The 21,368-nt window shown below is 41.7% G+C and overlaps 1 protein-coding gene and 1 pseudogene across 1 annotated transcript; one reads left to right on the top strand and one right to left on the bottom strand.

Annotated features, from left to right (window-relative positions):
• The first annotated feature begins 14,633 nt into the window (after positions 1-14,633).
• LOC147465380 (zeatin O-glucosyltransferase-like) lies at positions 14,634-14,978 on the top strand. The gene has a single exon (XM_086489513.1). It carries the CDS (start codon positions 14,634-14,636, stop codon positions 14,976-14,978), a length of 345 nt encoding a protein of 114 aa, XP_086345639.1.
• Positions 14,979-15,967: 989 nt separating this feature from the next.
• Positions 15,968-16,700, bottom strand: LOC147465379 (uncharacterized; annotated as a pseudogene).
• Positions 16,701-21,368: the final 4,668 nt, after the last annotated feature.

Genomic DNA, 21,368 nt, shown 5'->3' with positions numbered 1-21,368 from the left:
AAACAGATCTTCTACCCACTGTATGAGAACACACATGCGGTATGTGCCATCTTTCTTTTTCACTAAAAGGACCAGAGAACAAAAGGGAGAGGAGCTAGGCCTCACCATCCCCTTGTCTACCAGCTCATGCACTTGCCTCATAATCTCCTCTTGTTGAGCTTGAGAAACTCTATAAGGAGGTTTATTAGGCGGTGATCTCCCAAGTAGAAGCTCTATCTTATAGTCATCATCCCCTCGTTTTGGAGGTAACTCCATAGGATGTCATTGATAAATGCATCTTGGAATCCATTTAGAAAATTAGACAAGTCTAATTCTTCTTGATTCCTACCACTTTGTTTTGTGAAAACATTATCATCATTTAGAGACTCTTTGACACAAATCATGTACGAGGAAACTGAGCTTTTCATTGACTTATCAGAACCAAGAGAATTTACAAGTGTTATAGTACAATCAGGCTCGTTAGCATCTATATACATGCTCTTTTTCCTATAGGTGAAGTAGATTCTTCTTTTAGGGAACTTCATGTTGGGAGCCATGCAGTTGAAGCATGGTGCCCCTAGGATAACATCCTCATGTTGGAGAGGAGAGATGAAAAAGTCTTCAACAAGCCTCAACTTCCCAATCAAGGGAGTAATGGAGGCTTTCTTTCCCTTGAAAGCCCCATTGGAAATTATAGTATCTCCCATCTCAAAAGCTTGTATGCCCAGCTTTGTGGCCAAATCCGTTGATATGAAGTTGTGAGTAGATCCAAGATCAAATAGGATGAAGGCATCATGCTCCCTCACCTTCCCCCAAGAATATGAAAGGGATGATCATTTGCAATGAGCATCCTCTTTTGGAGCTTCGATCGTGGAGGTTGTAGGAGTCTCATTATGGGAATTTCTTTTGGGGCAAGAACAATAGCCATGTCCTTGCTCCCCATACTTAAAGTATTTGTGATCTTTACAAAAAGTCTCTAGATCGTCAAGAGAGATTTTGTTTTTACCTTTGTAAACTTCTTTCTCCTTGGTCTTGTTGTTGTTGTTTTTGGAATTGCCTTGGGAAGAACTTTGCGTATTGTTCTTCCCTCTCGACTCACTTCGATCTTTGTTTTCCATGTGCTTGGCATTCCTTTTAGGCTCTTGTTGGGAATTAATGCGAGAAGCAACCATAGTGTGGTGGATGACTTTGGTGATAGAACCAGGCCATTGTGAGTTGACATACTTGGCCATTTCTTCAGGTAATCCCGCACAAAATTGTTGCTTTTTCTTGGTGAAGTCTATCTTTTAAAAGATTGTAGCTTTGGGATGTAAATCACAAAACATGTCTACATATTTGTGGATAGACTCGTGGAAGAGTAGCTTCAAGCTTCTTCATTAAGTAAGCACTTTGTCCTTGGCATCGCTTGCAAGGAATTGCTTCATTATGGTAACCTCGTAGAGTTTTCCATGTCCTTGGGGCTTTTCCATTCCCATGGAGACTAGCCCACCATTGAGGCGCAAAATTTTGAAACTGCATAGTTACATGGCATAGCTAGGAGGACTCTATGAAGCCCTTGTATTCAAAGGCCACATCAAATTGTTGGATGAAGGCCAATACTTTGTCAGTAGCACCAAAGGTGCCATCATAGGTGAGCAAAAAGATACTCTTTCCTCCCTCTTTGAACTTCTTGAGCTTTTGAGACCTTTTCCAAGCAGGGTAGGATTTGCAATGTCCTCTCCTCTTGTATTCTCTAGGAGAATAACCATTGCTTTTGTCAGAAGAGGAGGAAGGTGAAGGAGAAGATGGTGACCTCTTTCTTGCATTTTCCTTCCTTTTATTCCTCTCTTCCCTTTTGGAGTGACAAGGATAAGGACTATAGGATGATCTTTTCCTCTTAGGAGGAGTTGAGGATTATCAAGACCGCTGTCTTCGTGGAGCCACATCTTCAGAGGAATTTGGAGATTCAGCTCTTCTCGTTCATTGGATTCCTCCTCTTCTCTTATCGAAGAGAGTCTTCTTTTTGAAGTCTCAACAAGAGTCTTCCTAAGCTCTCTCTCTCTCTCTTCTTGGAGAGGTAGGGAAATCCCATAAGCATGAAGTTGTTGGGTAACTTTGGGTTGAAGGCAGGGTTGCCCATAGCTTGTTGCAACCTAGTAACAAGATAGCTCACAAACATTGGGGCATCATCTCATGTGCAAAATCAAAGTTGTCATTATTCATTCTACTCTCTTTATTATTGTCAGCCATGCTAACTAAATGTGTGTATGTGCTAGTTTGTGCTTTGGTACCCTCAAAAACCTTAGTTGCTACTCTTCTTTACCTTTGAAAATTAGCTCTCAAGCAGCCACCCCGATGGTTTAGAGACTATTGATTGCAAGGAGTAGTGGAGAGGGTCTAGCATTGTTGTGAGGTCCCCAACCCCGAGAAGATTGGGGCGACTTGATGTATGGCCTTACTTTATTCTCAAGTTCCATTGACAACACCCTACTCCGTTTCCACGAAGCAGAGATACGATCAACCAAAGAGAGGAAGTACTCTATCCATAGCGATCATGGTTGTAAGGGTCATACGCTGTGAGCGGGATGAAAACACACACAGCGCCTCTATAATGACCCGACACACAGTCTTGGGAAGATACACACACACACACTATGGGGCACCACTCGGCTTATACAGCCCACTTGGCCGAGACAGGGAACACACCAATGGAGTGAGGAGAGAGACTATCCACTTGCCCACTCCACACAGAGACACACACACACACACACACACCCAAAATCTCAGCTCAAAAGAGGAGAATTTATGATATTTAGATACAATAGAGCTTGGGCCAACACCAATGGAGCAAATAGCTCACACAATATGGGTAAAATGTACCAGATACAATCACAAACTTGAGCAGAAGCTTCACTCATAGGAGAAACTTACACAGCCAAAACAGCAGAAAAATAGTGAGGAATTTGGCAAAATGGACATCGCCATCGCGTCATGAACGGCCCAAAACCCCAGTCTACAATGTCAAAGTGCTCAAATCCGACCTCGGATGAGCAGTTTACGGCCAAAACAGGCTCCAAAAACCCCAAAAACACACCTACGGCTGTTCCTCCTCTTTTCTCTACGTTTTTTCTGGTCTTCTCTTTGTTTTTTCAGTTCCCACACTTAGCTTTATTAGTTGGGCACCCTTGGCCTTTTAGATGACCTCAAACGAACCCCGAACAGGCCAAAAACTGACCTCGTAGTGCATAGTTGTCACCCTGCTGCATCCATGCGCACACCTGGCACTCAAATTTTTCCAATAATGCATCCCGCCACCACGTGAAGTGGCCCCAAAATATGGTCCTCATTATGACCTTTCTGCATAATTATCACAAGAAAACATCCACGTTGTGTCCGTACTCATCCACGTGCAAGTATTGACCGCGTTCGGCCTCCTGACGCCACTAGATGCCATCTGACGCACCTGCTTACCTCATGTCGTCGGCCCGCAGATAGCTTCCTCAAGAAGTTTTAAGCGCTACCAACTCCTCATTATTATAGAAAAAACACACTGGTACTAGTAATAGTGAAAATCGATGCACTATGTACATGCTGCCCTACCTGTACACATGTGGGCCCCACATAACCACCTTGCTAAGGAAAATGGGCAATCCTTTATTCGATGCACCATGCATGGATATGTACATATTCTCAATTCCTTGCTCCAAAAAACTCCTAACAATGCCATAGGCCAGGTCGATAAATCAAGGATTCTAATGGAAGCTATTTCCTATAAGATAAAGATAGAATCCCATTGACATATTTAGAATCCATAAACAACACCTTTTTTCCCACGTTTAAGAGCCGTGGCTACCATTCATAAACCCTGAATATGATATGAGACATAGTGTAAACTAACTAGTAATCTTTTTCCCCATGTTTAAGAGGCGTGGCCGCCATTCATAACCCCTGAATATGGTATGAGACATAGTGTAAACTAACTAGTAATCTTATGAAAAGTACCCGACTAATTGGGTTCACCCATCCGTAGACCTAGATCCCTTAGGATACTAGTCTCCTACTTTCCACACCACACTCACCCATTCTTCTTGTTTTCTAATTACTACCACATTGTTTTATACATACAAACAATGTTTCTTAATTAATTCCGGACACAAGTTCTTTTATATATCCTTCAAACCTTTCGTGGAGGTGGAACGACATGAGAATTCTTGGAGCTTCAAGTCACTCTCTTTGGGGCCATCGTATCGAGGTAGAGAAAAAGGAAAGGGAGAAAGAGAACTCAGGAATTTGAAAGGCAACACAATGATGGTAGAGGGAGTTGGAGATCGAGATGGGTTGAAGGTGAGAGATTGAGGAAGAGAGGGTAACTCTGATGTTATGTCAAGAGAGCTTCTGCTTCTGAGAACTTCTGTGTGTGTATGTTCTGAAAGTGAGGGAAGAGGGGCCTTTATATAGGCTCTCAAGAGCCAAAAGCACAAGCTAAGAATAGCAAAAAGCAGAAGGATAATTTTTCGCACATTCGCGTTGTTTATAAAAAAATAATTTTAATTTTTTTACGGACACACGTCTTGATGCGCAATTTCGAGTATCTAATTCTAGAAGAACCTTGGCTTCCAAGAAAAGAAGCTCTAAGCTTGACTTACTTCTCTTGCCTCTCTAAAAATACTCCTTCTTTCCTAAAAAAATACTCCTTTTACTCCTCCTCTTCACAAAATAATCATCCTTTCCTAAAAATACTCCTTCTTTCTTGAGGGTCAACTCTTATCTTTGAAAATAGACTTGAGGCTTAAGTTTCCTATATCAATCTATTGTTTCTAAGTGAATAAGAGCCATAATTAATAGTTCCAGAGTCCGATTTACGATCCGATCATTCTCTTGGAACGCTCTATGATTTAACAAAATGCGAACCTTAAATACTTTTGCAAAGTAAATGAAATAGTTTTTATTGAAAAATGTTGGGTATATTACAATTGCCCGGTTGATTATGGTTCTTGTTGAGCTTGCTAGTAGATCAATAATTGTTAAGACAAAGACAAGCCCTGAGAGGCTCCATTATCAAGTTCATAGTTCCCAACAATGTACATCAAACTAAGTCCTTTTCAACGAAGATAATAGATCCATGTGGCACTTACCCTCTTGCAAAGAACAGGTCCAACCTTTCATGGACAACTTGACCTCTCTTCTTAAGCAAGAAAAGATAAAACCAATAGCCCGAATACCAATGTAATGGAATAAGCCTATGAAATGGATGGTAGTGGAATTTAAATAATCGTAGTGAACATTATCTTTGATTACTTGATTAAAAGTAGCAAAATGAACATAACATCTAACTAATACTTGTAAAAGAGAGAGAGAGAGAGAGAAAGGATTAGAGAAATTGATAACATATGAGAACCGGATTTACTTGGAGCCTGTCCCCCCTCCAAAAGGCTTTTGTATTATAGATTCTCCCATGTAGAGAGACTTGGTACACTACAAGATTTGCGTTCCTTGAGACCTCGATGGTGCAATGAAGATGGAAAACTTCATACATCAAGATTCTTCCCTTAACTTAATTTAATGAGAGCATTAACTTGTCCCTGGCCTCAATCCCAAGATCTCAAATACCTCAAAGATGGAGAGAGCTAGCAGGGAATGAGGGTAAGGAAGAGAAAGAAGAAGTAACATACGAGAAATACATAGACTCCTCATTTGATATTACTCTTGTTGCTTAGAAGAGCATAATAGCATATTAATGGAGACGAAGGAGATGGCAAGCATGTACTTTGGAGCATGGCTCTTGGTTAAATTTGCATCCCATAGCCAAGAGTTGTTGGTGTAGGCTCTCAACTTCTCAAGCTTGGAGAAAGAGATGGTGTTCTTGCACAACACACTATGAGAATGAGTATGTGTGTGTGAGAGAGTGAATGAGAGAGGGTATATGGGCAAACACACCCCCTCATTGATTGGGTCGACCCCCTCTTCTAGCTCTTCCTTGATGGTGATTTGACCTCCTCAAGCCCCTGGCCAATCACATTCTTTGTGCATATCAAGCAATAAGGGTACCATTAGGACAAGTGTCCTTCATACCCCTTTGAGAGACTCAAGGGTTTGAATAATTCTTTAAACAGTTAATTAAATAAACTAAATTCTCATTGGACCCCTTTAGAGGTCAACCAATAGGCTTTAGGCACTACATGAGGGCAGCATGTGTAGGTGCTTGACATGTGTCCTTATTACCTCTTGAGTCTTGGGCTTGCCTTGTGTGTGTGTGTGTGTGTGTGTGTGTGTGTGTGTGTGTGTGTGTGTGTGTGTGTGTGTGTGTGTGTGTGTGTGTGTGTGTTCTCTCTCATGCCCCTAGCTTTAAGGCTCGCCCCCTCCTTTGTGGGGATCATGTTGAGTTTGGAACACCACAAGCCCATCAAGCACCTTATTCATGAAGCACCTCAAGCACCTTAGTCATAAAGCATGAAAAGCACCGAAAGAAACTTAGTCATCAAGCACGACAAGCACCTCAAGCACCTTAGTTAGCAAGCGCGACAAGCACCTCAAGCTTGGGCCAGGTGGTTTCCAACCTTGAGTCTTGGGCTTGCATTGAGTGTGTGTTATCTATCATGTCCCTAGCTTTAGGACTCGCTGCCTCCTTTGTAGGGATCATGTTGACTTTGGAGCACCAGAAGCCCCTCAAGCACCTTATTCATGAAGCACCTCAAGCACCTTAGTCATAAAGCATGACAAGAACCTCAAGCACCTTAGTCATCAAGCACGACAATCACCTCAAGCACCTTAGCCAGCAAGCACCTCAAGCTTTGGGCCGGGTGGGTTCCAACTCAAGCTCATCCGGCCTAACTTGCCTAAGGTCTAAGACTTTTAACACTAACCTTTGGAGGTCTTTAATGAAGCTAACCCTAAGGTATTTCAAGCTCCATTAGCTAGCATTTCTCTTTGACAAACCATCTCTCATTTGGATCCAATGACTTTGGTCCCGTGCTGAGATAGATCCATAAGCACATGTCTATATTCTAACTCTTCTTCTTGTTTATTCTCCCACATTAAATGATCAGTTTAATATAAGAAAATCATTTGGGTTAGTTAGATATTAGATTTTATGACACTCTTTTGTGCTTGTGTCAATGGATCTGATGGTACCAAGTTTCATGGCGTTGTTGTAGACGCTGATTTTGTCAAAATTGAAGAAAACCATAGCCAAATTCTGTGTCGTTTCTTCCCCCTTCTGATCTTTGCTTTGCTCCAAGTGCTTGGTGTCAGTGTGTGAGATGCATGTGCCCCCTCGATCCTCTATGTGTATGAGAGAGAAAGAGAGAGTGGTGTGTGATGTGTGAAGGGTGTAAACGAGCAAGATTGGTGTGGTATGTTATTAGTGTGAAGCATGTGTGCATGTGGTGATGTGAAAATGCTGCTTTGCCTGTGGTTTATGTTGAGTTTTGAAGGTGAACTCTAGTGGATTGGGGTGCAGTGAGTATTGTGGGCTATAGAGAGGCATTGTGTTTGTGTTTTGGGTGTGTTCCCCTTTCCCACCTTCAAACGTCTTATCCATAGCATGGTATTCACTGGGCCTTAGTGGTCAGTATTGTGAACTCCAACTTCAGAAGTACCACCAATTCGTGGTTGATCATGGTCGCTAGTTTTACCCTTGGGTATGGCAATGAACAAAACAAGAAATAGTGTATATCATTTCCAAAGGTAAGGTTCAAGAGACCAAAGACACAAACATAATAGTGGTATTCATCATCCTCAAATACAAAGGACAAAGTAATAATATATTATCTTCATCACTCACTACCTAAGTCTAATCTCTACATGCATAAATAGATATAGAGTGTGGATTGGACTTATAGACTTGCTTACAATGTATCAATATAGACAATTGCACCTTTTTGCATCTGCATACATGCCATTTCTACCTAATATTGAGGTTCCCTCTAGCCTAATAGAGTGTACGGGGGCATCCTCCCGTTATCAAGGCATTGGCTAAAGCATGTAAGGGTCATATTGGTGATTGGCCTCAATTACTTTCATATGCTTTATGGACTGGTCGTACTATGCACAACACAGTTATAGGTTTCATGCCATCAGAGCTTATGTATGATCAGAATCCTACTAAGCCTCTGAAGGAGACAGTTCCCACGTGGAAAATACTACCTTGGGATACAAAAATGAGTAGCGAAGGTTTTCTTGCTTTGAGGATTCAATAGGTAGAAAGGAGAAGTGAGGATGTTGAAGTTGCAAAGGAAAATTTGAGGAATGCTTGTTTGAAGAATAAGGATTCTTTTGACAAACTGCACAAGCTAAGATCAAGTGATATTCAAGAAGGGGATTGGGTTCTTGTTTATGATAGCAGTTTTGAAAACCAGCATGTTTTGAAAACCAGCATACACCTACACAGAAGATGGTTAAGTAGTGGTTGTTGGCCCTTATGTGATTAAATATTCTTTTTCTAATGATACCTACAAGTTGTGTGAGATGGATGGTACGGAGCTAAAGGTCTCAATTGTGGTAAGCATATCAAAATATGTAAAAAGAGAGATACAAAGCTTCAAATTGAAGATGAATGCTTGAGTGTGTATGGAGATAGGGGGGGATCACCATTATACGAGCGAATTCTTACAAGCAATATGAGCAAGTCAAAAGAAATATACTTCTTTTAGACCCAATGCGAGGTGTGTTTAAAAGCAATCCAAAATGTATTTCTCTTGGAAATTATACAATGGAGAAAAAATCAAGTTTAAAATTCAATACGAGCTCTACATTTAAGGATTTAACGATTGAATAAGGGCTAAGTGTTTAAGTGTGCCATTATTGTCAAAACTGTACAAATCATGCCCTCAAAATTATACTTTGATTACATAACTATACAAAAATTAAATCAATATTTGATACAAAAATATGCTTATGTAAGCCTTCAATTTTATACAATTTGATTTCATAAGGGTCACCTTGTTTGTAAGAGAGAAGATATTTCCTTCAATAGTTGAAATTAAAGTATAATTCGATGCAGAAGTATACTTAGATCACAAAATGTATACAATTTCATAATTGTCGCCATATGTGTGAGAGGCAAAAATTTTCCTCTAAAAAAAACAAGCCACAACTCAATACAAAAATCTCTCAAGGGCATCCATATTAGTGGCATAGAAGGTTCTCTCCCTTCAAAACCAAGCCAAGGCCATCAAATGTGTTAGTGAGAGGAAAGAAGGTATAAAAAAAAAATAGCTTATACAAAACTTACCGCATGCCATTGATTGTAGAGCTTGACGAAGCTCTCTCTTTGTCAATGAATCTTGATGGGCAAATTTTTTTTTGATTCATACCAAGTTTTAGATATTTGACAAATGAAATAGAGATGCTTGCGAGCCATGTATCTTTTGCCCTCACGTACCAAAGAAAAAGGTAGAAATCACCACATTGTATGATTCTTTATTCCATTTGCTCCATGTTGTGGATAAGCTAAACTTCACATGCTCACTTTCATGCACAATATTGATTGTAAAAACCATCTCAATTGCTCTTTGGATCCTCGTATCCATTTACTTAGTAATGGATCTATAGATAAAGACCCTCTTTCCATCACATTGCGGAGAACAAATATTTGCATCATTAAATAGAGGCCTTGTCCCTTCCATTTTTTCACTTGTTGTACTTGTTATCCCCAGAGATGCATCCATGTTAGAAGTTTGCGAACCAAAGCGTGTATCCCATTGTGCAGATTTTTCCACAAGATTCAAGCATGTTCTAGTTGCAATTGGCTAGACAACATGATTGACTTCTAGGTCTTTCAATCACAATATTTGCTAAAGTTGTGGTGTGGTCAATATTATCTCCACAGAACCACACAAGTGGTTTCTTCTCAACTTGTGATGTAATTTGTCCCACCCCCCAAAAGCATGGAGCAAACACAACCGCTAACCCTGATTTGCCCTTTTGATGAATTAGCTTATTACATTTTCTCAGGTATTTAACATTTGAGAGTTTTTCATTTCAAGTTTTTTTGACTACTTCATCAAACTTTTGAGTTTTTTTAACCAAACATGTGTCATAGCATAACGTATCTATTTAATGTAATTTTCAATCATCATAAGACTCCATATATGTGTGGTTGACGGAGAGAGAAAGTATAAATTCTAGAGAGAGTGTATATATGCACGTTACCACTGGAAGAAGAGATTATAAAACCTAGAGAGAGAGAATGACTTCTCTTCTAAAATATTTACAAAGACAACGTAAAATTCTAGAGTTGTATATCACTATGCTTACCAATTCAAAGCTTATATAACTTTCGACTAGCCAAATAAAAACTCTAAACCTTGACTACATTGGTAAGATATCAAAATTCCGACAGCATAACGATGTGAAAATGCAAACAAAAAATTTCCCCATTCCACAACTCATGCCATCAGAGTCAAATATGTTCGCAGCACATGCCATCAGAGTCAAATAAGTCCACAGCATATGCATGCGATAAGTCAAAAATCATGCCAAATAGAGATAATACCATTTTTCCCAAGCTTGAGCTTTTTGAATCAAAGTAAGTTTGTGGATGTAAGTACAGTTACTAATCTACCACAAGATAGGACCAAAATAAAAGTACAAAAAAGACATAAATTCCATAAATGTAATGGTCACTCTAAAAGGTACGTCATTTAATATATGAAGGTTGTGAATGTATGTGCATTCAAACTGGTAAATTATAAATTTTAAATATGTACAAACTATAATTTTGTGCTTGCCAATGGAATTTGGCGTTAAATTTGGCGGGCCTTTTAATTTCTAGATGGTGGTTCAAGGATTGCAAGTGCCTCCATCTGGTGCATGTGTATGTGTGTATACATATATATATATATATATATATATATATATATATATATATATATGCATATATATATCTTTTTCTATAAGTGTTTAATATATATATCTTATTCTATAAGTGTTTAGTTATTCGAAATATATAATTGTTATGTGTTGAGTTTGTTTAATTATATACTCGTTATAAGTGTTTATTGTATATATTTTATAAATATATTACATGTTTAGTGATTTAATGTATATATTTTATAAATATAATACATGTAAAGTGAGATGAAAGTGGAATGAAGTGAAGTGAAAGTGAAAAAGCCTGTTTTGCCGTGAAGAAGGCGTAGAAGAAGAAGAGAAGGTACCCGTGTGTGTGTGTGTGTGTGTGTGTGTGTGTGTGTGTGTGTGTGTGTGTGTGTGTGTGTGTGTGTGTGTGTGTGTGTGTGTGTGTGTGTGTGTGTGCTATCCAAAAGGAAGAAGCTCCTTCACAAATTTCAAACCAGCTATCAATCTTCCAAACAGTAAAGCACCAAAAAAAGTGAACCAAAGAGAGTAGCCCTCACTTGCACCCATAGAAAAAACACAACATTTTGTTAACATTGGCTCTGTATGTAAGTGATGCATGGGCATCCTAGTTGTTATCCATGTCACAAAGGTACAACTTTTTTGTCCAAGTAACCTTATAATTGAACTTATATAAATTTCAAAAAACTTTGGTAGTCAATTACACCATAATAAAGAAACTTTTAACAGTCTGATATATTGGTACTGGTACTAGTATCAGATTTTCATTGCGAGTACTGGTACTGGTAGTACTGTATTGCTATCCAGCTATCCTGGTAGATTGGTACACTAGCTATTATCCATTTCACATAGGTAACCTTTTTGTGTAAGTGACCTTATAATTGAAAGAGAAATTTCAACAGACTTTGGTAGCCAATTACATCATTTTAAACAAACTTTTTACAGTCTGATACACTGTATTGGTACTGGTACTGGTTCTGCTAACAGTATCAGATTTTCAGTGCCAGTACTGGTACTGGTAGTACCAGAATTGCTATCCTGCTATCCTGGTAAATTGGTACACTAGCTGTTATCCATTTCACATAAGTAAACCTTTTTGTGTAAGTAACCTTATAATTGAAAGAGAAATTTCAAGAGACTTTGGTAGCCAATTAGATCATTTTAAACAAAATTTTTCGAGTCTGATACAGTGGTATTGATACTAGTACCAATCTCAAATTTTTAGTGCCAGTACTTGTACTGGTAGTACTGGTACTGGTAGTACTGCTATCTTGGTAAATTAGTACACTACCAATTATACATTTCACATAGGTACACCTTTTTGTGTAAGTAACCTTATAATTGAAAGCGAAATTTCAAGAGACTTTGGTAGCCAATTACATCATTTTAAACAATTTTTTTACAGTCTGATACACTGGTACTGGTACTTGTACCAGTCTCAAATTTTCAGTGTCAGTACTGGTACTGCTATCTTGCAATCCTGGTCAACCGGTATACTAGTACAGGTACTAGTCTCAGACTCTCATTGCTAGTGCTGGTACTGCTAGTACTGGTATTGATACTGCTACACGTCTATATTGTTATAATTCTATACTGGTTTATTGGCAAATTGGTTTCCAAACATTTTTTATGTCAAGAATATCAAAAAGGTGTATAAACTAGTAGTTTTATATAGGAGATAGGTAACTCCATAAGTCTTGCAAAGAGCCACTATACTGGTACTGATACAGGTCTGATATACTGGTACTGGTAGTGGTATAATTCAGTGATAGTACTAGTACTGCTAGTACTGGTATTGAAATTGTGATACTTCTAATTGATATACCAACTGGCATACTTAGTATTGGTATTGGTACTGGTGCCAGTACTTGTACTGGTAGTACTACTATCTTGGTAAATTGGTACACCAGCTGTTATCCATTTCACATAGATACACCTTTTTGTGTAAGTAACCTTATAATTGAAAGCAAAATTTCAAGAGACTTTGGTAGCCAATTACATCATTTTAAACAAACTTTTTATAGTCTGATACACTGGTACTGGTACCAGTCTCAAATTTTAAATGCCAGTAATGGTACTGCTATCCTACAATCCTGGTCAACTGGTATACTAGTACTAGTACTAATCTTAGACTCTTAGTGTTAGCACTGGTACTAGCAATACTAGTATCGATACTGCTATACATCTATATTATTATAATGCTATACTAGTTTATTGGCAAACTGGTTTCCAGACATTGTTTATGTCGAGAATACCAAAAAGGTGTATAAAGTAGAATTCTTATATAGGAGATAGGTAATTCCATAAGTCTTGCAAAGAGACATTATACTGGTACTAATACATGTTTGGTATACTGGTACTGGTACTGGTATCAATCAAGGCTAGTACTAGTACTGTCAGTACTGGTACTGAAATTGCAATACTTCTAAACTGGTATACCAACTGGCATACTTAGTATTGGTACTGGTATTGGTAATGTACCAGTCTCGCATTTTCAGTGCTAGTACTGATACTCGTAGTACCGGTCCTCGTAGTACCGCTATCCTGGTAAATTGGTACACTAGCTGTTATCCATTTGACATAGCTACACCTTTTTGTGTAAGTAACCTTATAATTGAAAGCAAAATTTCAAGAGACTGTGGTAGCCAATTACATCATTTTAAACAAACTTTTTACAGTCATTTCAGTGTCAGTACTAGCACTGGTAGTACTAATACTGCTATCTTGCAATTATGGTCAACTGGTATACTAGCACTGGTACTAGTCTCATACTCTTACTACTAGTACTGGTGTTGATACTGCTACACGTCTATATTGTTATAATGCTATATTGGTTTATTGGCAAACTGATGTATAAACTAGTTTCCGGACATTGTTTATGTCGAGAATACCAAAAAGGTGTATAAACTAGTTTCCGGACATTGTTTATGTCGAGAATACCAAAAAGGTGTATAAATTAGTTTCCAGACATTCCAGTACCATTGGCTAGGAAGAAAAGATATTGGAAAGCGCTTGAACATTTAATTGCCAAAGGGATGAACACATTAAAACTGATTGATTTGCGATGGCTATCCAGCTCTTCACAAAACTTTAAATGGATTAATCAGTTATAGCTTATTTTAATTAACCTTGTATGCAATCACTAGATCTAAACAATCAAAGAAAACTAGACCCTTAAATGTCTGGACACGATGGCAGTGACATAGAGAATACCAAAAAAGTGTATAAACTGGTTTCCAGACATTGTTTATGTCGAGAAAACCAAAAAGATGTGTGTGTGTGTGTGTGTAAAGTCTTGCGCCAAACGGCTATTTTCGTGTGTGTGTGTGTGTGTGTGTGTGTGTGTGTGTGTGCGCGTGCGCGCACGCGTGTGTGTAGGTCCGCCATAGGAGCTTCCAATGGAGCTCCTCCATGCCTTGAAAAGCATGGTGAGAGAGCAACGCGTGCTACCTTCTCACCATGCCTTGAAAGGCATGGGGAAGCTCCAATGGAGCCCCAATGTGCTACCTTCTCGCCATGCCTTTCAAGGCATGGGGAAGCATGGTGAGAAGGCAGCGCACGTGCTGTCGTCTTACCATGCCTTTTAAGGCATGGGGGAGCTCCATTGGAAGCTCTTATGGTGAAAATGCACACACACACACACACGCGCGCACGCATTGGAAGCTCCCTATTTATTGTTCATCCCTTGTGCAAGCCTTCGCACCCCCTTTGATTCACAAAGTGATTCGCATTAAAAATGTCATTTTTAAAATCGTGGCCACATACTAGGTCATTCATAAATGGGTTCGCATCGTTTTTTCCTAACAAATAACAGAGCAGCACGCGCGGTGGTCCTCTGCTAAAACCTGGACTGATAGATGATTGATGGTCTGATGGAGAAAGCCCCTGAGATGGACATAAAGGCCGTGGGTCCGCTTCTGCCAGCATCTTTCCTCATGAAGGACGCGATGAGCAACGAAGCGAGCGTAGTGGATGTGGATGTGTGGAGGACGACGTGCTTGAAGTGGCTGGATGAGCAGCCGGCAGCATCAGTTCTGTATGTAGCGTTTGAGACAATTGCCTATCTGTTACAGGACATTGCAGCGGGGCTGGAAGCCAATAAGGAGTGGTTTCTATGGGTGTTGAGGATCCCAGATCAGAAGCAAAAGGGAGAGGCACGGACGCAGCAATTGCCGAGCGGGTTTGAGGAGTGTGGAACTTGATGCTGGAGGCGCTGTGCGAGGGGGTGCTCATGTTATGCTGCCCCATGTTTAGGGACCAAGGCAAGAATGGCTGGGTGGACGAGGTTGTGCACACCGGCAAGCTGTTGAAGAGAGAAGGTGAGAATGGTATTGTGAGCATAGCTGAGGTACTGGAACGCATGATGCGGGAGGTGATTAGTAGGTCGAACCCCTTGCGAAGCTCAGCTGCTCGGAGTCGAGACATCGTTTGCCACGCTGCCCTCGATGCCTCTGGTTCATCCTCCAAAAACCTTCAAGCTTTCTTTTAAACTCTCTTACCTTGCCAGTAGCCCAGCGCCATGATGAGTCTTTTATCATTGTCCAAGTGAGCTTAATTATCATTTATTGGCACTGCCTCCTTGCAGGAAGTGATATAGGCGTGCTGCCTATGAAATTGGATACACAAATTTTAGGCCGTCTTTTAGGCTTTTTGTGCCTATTTTTAAATTCGCTTTGACCTGTGATAAAGATAGCGGTCTTGTTAAAATTAGCGTTGATTTGTGCGCTTGCGGAAGAGAACTTCTGCCACCGCGAGGACGAGAGCATCGCGAGGTCGAGAGCAGGAGCAAAGCAGCAGACCGTTTACGCGCAAGGTAGGAGGAGCACAAAGTATAATGTTTTGTGTGTGTGTGTGTGTGTGAGTGTGTGAGAGAGAGAGAGAGAGAGAGAGGACTCAGTAAACCCATAGTTGTCGTCCCTGCCTTGGAAAAATTGGGGCTTCCTACTACACACCCGACAAATGGTACATGAGCCAGTAAGAGGGTTGATCACCAAGAAGTAGTAGGCATGCCAATCGAACACATCAAGGGTGAAGACGGTATCATCTACAAAGAAGGCCGAATCATCAACACCACCACCCCAAGCAAGCGAGGTTGGCTTGCGTGGCGCACATACAAAGCAAGCTAAACCGCTCTGGCATCCTACTGTCGTGAACACCACGCCCGAAGGAACATTGGCCCCGATAGAAGAGTTCAGCACCAGCGGACAGCATGTCTCCCCCCCGCCCCCCAAGCCTGCAAGGGCTGCGTCTAAGCAGCAGGTGGGGAGTAGGGTCTTCAGGGAGATCCAGGTGCCCAAGGTGGAGTCGAATGCAACAAGCTCCCTAGCGAAGGGGGGAGCCCCGGTGGCCTTTCTTGTCATAGCCAACCATGGAGGGCAGCAGCTGCAATTCTTCATGCCTGGCACACTAGGTTTTCCAAAACATGGGGCCTCCAAGAGGTTCCCAAGTGGCAGACATAGCAGGCCGTTGCGTAATAGGCTCTCCTCCATCTCCAGCGGCTTTGGTTTTTGCACATGGCCCTTCTTCTTCATTTGCAGTGATGTCTCTATAGCCACAACACTATAGGAATTATGTACAACGCACCAGGCAGAGTTGCAAAATCCGACAAGTGGCAACTTCGCAGCTTTTATGCTTTTGAACAGGGACGTCAAGAGTGGAGAAGTTTTTGACCAGGGATTGAAGGAGAGTGACTGAGAGAGAGAGAGAGAGAGAGAGAGAGAGAGCGACTATACACTTTGATATTTGCAAAGCTCGCCAATTTGCCAAAAATCTTCTAGATAGATCACCTTTGTGTCGCAGGTCCCGACCACGGCATGATCGCTGAGCAAAACGATATTGACACCCTCAAATATGCCCATCTCATGAAGACCATCAATAGGCCTTCTTTTGTAGAGCAAACCATGTGCTGATCTGAAGCGAACCATACGCTGATCTGAGGCAAACCGTACGCTAATCTGAGGCGAACCAGATACCTTTTGTAGAGCAAATGCTGGTATGAAGCGAGGCAGATCTGATTACTGATTTGCTTCTGACTTAACCTCCGTAGAGGTTGATTCTTAGCATGTGTTCGATTTGATGTCGACCCAATTCTCCTGACCATGGTGTTGATTTGGTATAAACCCGATCTTTCCTCTTCGGTAGTGCTTATTACCCCTAGTATCATTGTAGCCATCTAGAGCCACTGGATTAGGACAGCCACCTTTGAAGGGTTCCTCATTGCTCGTGTTTTTCCCCATGAGATTTTTGGAACTCGTACCAAACTAACTGTCCAAGATCTTCCCACCAATATCCATGACATGCTATATATGTATAGCGATGTCGGCCAGATGAGTTTCAAAGAAATGTGTTATTGATGCCCGATCCTCCCTTGAGTTACCCAGTCCACTGGTCATGAAGATGCTCGTAATGTATCTGAGCATGGTTAACTGCAAATTGCTCGTACGCTGAGTGAATATCTTTCTAGTAGAAACCTATTGTACTTGCAGCAGGTTGCCGTCAACGAAGGACAACGATGACATGCTCGGGTCCCATTGGATCCAATTGGATACATTCACACTTTGGCATCAAAGCTGAGACCACATGTTGGCTCAATAACATCTCAATTTTGATTTACTAACCTGCTGATTGCTGTGGAGTTCCTTTGGTTAATGTCCAGCCGACCACTTGCTTGACAAAACCAGGTATTACTCTTACCCAAAGGATTGTCCTCAAAATTCAATCGCCGAGACTTTACTTTCACCATGCTGCCAATGCGAAAGGTTGCCAGGTTGTCTTGAAGTCCTATCCGTGGACCCCATTCTTTGTCATGGAATGGTTTCGAAAGTACTCGTTCTACTACCACAGGCCACTGCACTCGAAAACCTTTCGACAATGAGACCCTCAAATATGCCCATCTCATCAAGACCATCAATAGGCCTTCTTTTGTAGAGCAAACCATGTGCTGATCTGAAGCGAACCATACGCTGATCTTAGGCAAACCGTACGCTAATCTGAGGCGAACCAGATATCTTTTGTAGAGCAAATGCTGGTTAGAAGTGAGGCAGATCTGATTACTGATTTTCTTATGACTTAACCTCCGTAGAGGTTGATTTTTAGCATGTATCGGCCAGATGCTTCTGAGCATGTGTCCGATTTGATGCCGACCCAATTTTCCTGACCATGGTGCTGATTTGGTATGAACCCGATCTTTCTTCTTCGGTAGTGCTTATTATCCCTAGTATCATCGTAGCCATCTAGAGCCATTGCATTAGGACAGCCACCTTTGAAGGGTTCCTCGTTGCTCATGTTTTTCCCCGTGAGATTTTTGGAACTCGTACCAAACTAACTGTCCAAGATCTTCCCACCAATATCCATGACATGCTACATATGTATAGCGATGTCGACCAGATGAGTTTCGTAGAAATGTGTTACTGATGCCCGATCCTCCCTTGAGTTATCCAGTCCACTGGTCATGAAGATGATCGTAATGTATCTGAGCATGGTTAACTGCAAATTGCTTGTATGTTGAGTGCATATCTTTCTAGTAGAAACCTACTATACTTGCAGCTGGTTGCCGTCAACAACGGACAACGATGAAATGCTCGGGTCCCATTGGATCCAATTGGATACATTCACACTCTGGCATCAAAGCTGAGACCACATGTTGGCTCAATAACATCTCAATTTTGATTTACTAACCTTGGATGCTACTGCCATTCTTGGACTCTGTCCTCTTCGCTTGATGCATGAGCCCACAACCCCACTGCCTTAGCATATGGGATGTACAAGACTGATTTACCAAAGAATGACCCAATCAATGTTGTGTTTGTGGACATTGGTCACGTGTCCATTGCCTTGGTATATGGGATATACAAGACGGAATGTAGCATAGTCGAAAGGTTTTCGAGTGCAGTGGGTTGTGGTAGTAGAACGAGTACTTTCGAAACCATTCCATGACAAAGAATGGGGACCACGGACAGGACTTCAAGACAACCTGGCAACCTTTCGCATTGGCAGCATGGTGAAAGTAAAATCTCGACGATTGAATTTTGAGGACAATCCTTTGGGTAAGAGTAATACTTGGTTTTGTCAAGCAAGTGGTCGGCTGGACATGAGGAAGGCGGGACCCATTTGGACCTTCTGTACCAGTTCGTTCAAAGAGACGACATTTCAGACTAGAAGCTTCTTAAGCACTTTTTGTGCTTCCTAAGTTCCTAGCCCTACCTCTTTTGGATTTCAAGAGATGACATTCAAGCCAGGATGCTCCGTAAGCTGTGGGGCAGAATGCGGAGCTGGCAATGTTGCAACTCACTCTGGCATCATTGAACGTGACATCACAACTCTTCTTACATCGCCCCATGGTGAGTGTGGTCCTCTGTGTCCAATAAAGCCTGCAGTAGACCTCCCCTGTAGAAGAGAGATACATTGGGGTGGACAGAGAGCTGATGCAATAAGAGTTCTTACACGTATCTTGCAATCAATTCATTCGAAGAGCTGATATTCCGCCCCGAAAGTTTCTCAAGCACGCTTTGTGTTTCCTGGCCCTACCTCTATTGGGCATATCCCAGAATCAGAGAGCATGACGTTTTTCCCCTCCAGCAGCCCGATTTCAGCGTTTCACATAGTACGTAGTGCCTTCAAGATGCAATTGTAGGTGAATGCATCTGGAGAGATTCCCTTGCTTCCCATATGCTGAAAACAGCCCTACCCCTTTTAGACATATCCCGCAATTAGTGCGTTCGAGGAGACGGAATTCCGAACTGGAAGCTTCTTGATGACTTTTCGGGCTTTCTGGCCCGACCTCTACTAGGCATATCTCACAATCAGTGGGTTCAAAGTGAGCACGACGATTTTTCTTTTCGCCAGCCCCATTCCAGCGTTTCGCGTAGTGCCACATACCTTCAATATGCATTGTAGGTGACTACGTCTGGAGAGATGCCCTTACTTCCCATCTGTTAAAAACAAGCCTACCCCTTCTACCCCTTTTAGAGATATACCGCAACCAGTTCATTGAAAGAGACGACATTTCGGACTGGAAGCTTCTTAAGCACTTTTTGTGCTTCCTAAGTACCTAGCCCTACCTCTATTGAGCATATCCCACGATCAGTGGGTTCGAATAGATGACATTCAAGCCAGGATGCTCCATAAGCTGTGGTGCAGAATGCAGAGCTTGCAATGTTGCAACTCACCCTGGCATCATTGAACGTGACATCGCAGCTCTTCTTACATCGCCCCATGGTGAGTGTGGTCCCCTGTGTTCAGTAAAGCCTGCAGTAGACCTCCCCTGTAGCAGAGAGATGCATTGGGGTGGAAAGAGATCTGATGCAATAAGAGTTCTGATGATTAGCTGGAATTTCCCTCCTCTCCCTTGCGGCAATGGAGCCCTCCATTGCCCTGTTGATGATCGAGTAGCCCTTCAAGATGCAATTTTAGGTGATAGCATCTGGAGAGATGCCCTTGCTTCCCATCTACTAGAAACACCCCTGCCCCTCTTACACGTATCTTGCAATCAATTCATTCTAAGAGACGATATTCCAGCCCGAAAGTTTCTCAAGCAGTTTTTGTGCTTCCTGGCCCTACCTCTGTTGGGCATATCCCACAATCAGTGGGCTCGAAGAGAGCATGACGTTTTTTTCCTCCAACAGCCCGATTTTAGCATTTCACATAGTATGTAGTGCCTTCAAGATGCAATTGTAGGTGATTGCATCTGGACAGACTCCCTTGCTTCCCGTATGCTGAAAACAACCCTACCCCTATTAGACATATCCCGCAATTAGTGCGTTCGAGGAGACAGCATTCCAAACTGGAAGCTTCTTGAGCACTTTTCGGGCTTTCTGGCCCGACCTCTATTGGACATATCTCACAATCAGTGGGTTGAAAGAGAACACGACGATTTTTCTTCTCGCCAGCCCCATTCCAGCATTTCACATAGTGCCACATTCCTTCAATATGCAATTGTAGGTGACTGCATCTAGAGAGATGCCCTTACTTCCCATCTACTGTAAACAACCCTACCCCTTTTAGACATATACCGCAACCAGTTCGTTCGAAGAGACGACATTTCGGAGTGGAAGCTTCTTAAGTACTTTTTGTGCTTCCTAGCCCTACCACTATTGGGCATATCCCACAATCAGTGGGTTCAAAGAGATGACATTCAAGCCAGGATGCTCCTTAAGCACTGCTTGTTCTTTCTAAAGTGCACCTCATTTGGCACGCACCAAAGCAATACCAAGCACAACGTTTTTTTTTAACCAGTCCCTCTCTCTCTATCCCAATCTCTCAATGCAAGTGTAGGTGATTGCATCTAGAGAAACGCCGCGTGAAACCCATGCTGAGCTTTCTGGGCTTACCCATACTGAGCATATCTTGGAATCGGTGCGTTCAAAGAGACCACTCTTTCAGGAGGGGGAGATGCCACAAATGCTTGTTGTCAACACGCGAAAATATACGACCACATAGCTGACACTGAATTCCATTTCTTAAGCATGATACCCATATATCTGACATTTGAGATGGCTGAGATCGCTCCGCTCCCCCCAAAGGACTAATTCGGCAGGACCTCAATGGTCGGTCGGTTAGGCATGTCTCCTAAAAAGCTAACAGGCGGTTGAGTT

Source organism: Adiantum capillus-veneris, chromosome 1 (genome assembly GCF_014529385.1).
Source record: "Adiantum capillus-veneris isolate H3 chromosome 1, ASM1452938v2, whole genome shotgun sequence".
Classification (NCBI taxonomy): Eukaryota; Viridiplantae; Streptophyta; class Polypodiopsida; order Polypodiales; family Pteridaceae; genus Adiantum; species Adiantum capillus-veneris.
The sequence above is the reverse complement of the archived record's forward strand: the minus strand, read 5'-3'. Positions and strand labels throughout refer to the sequence as shown.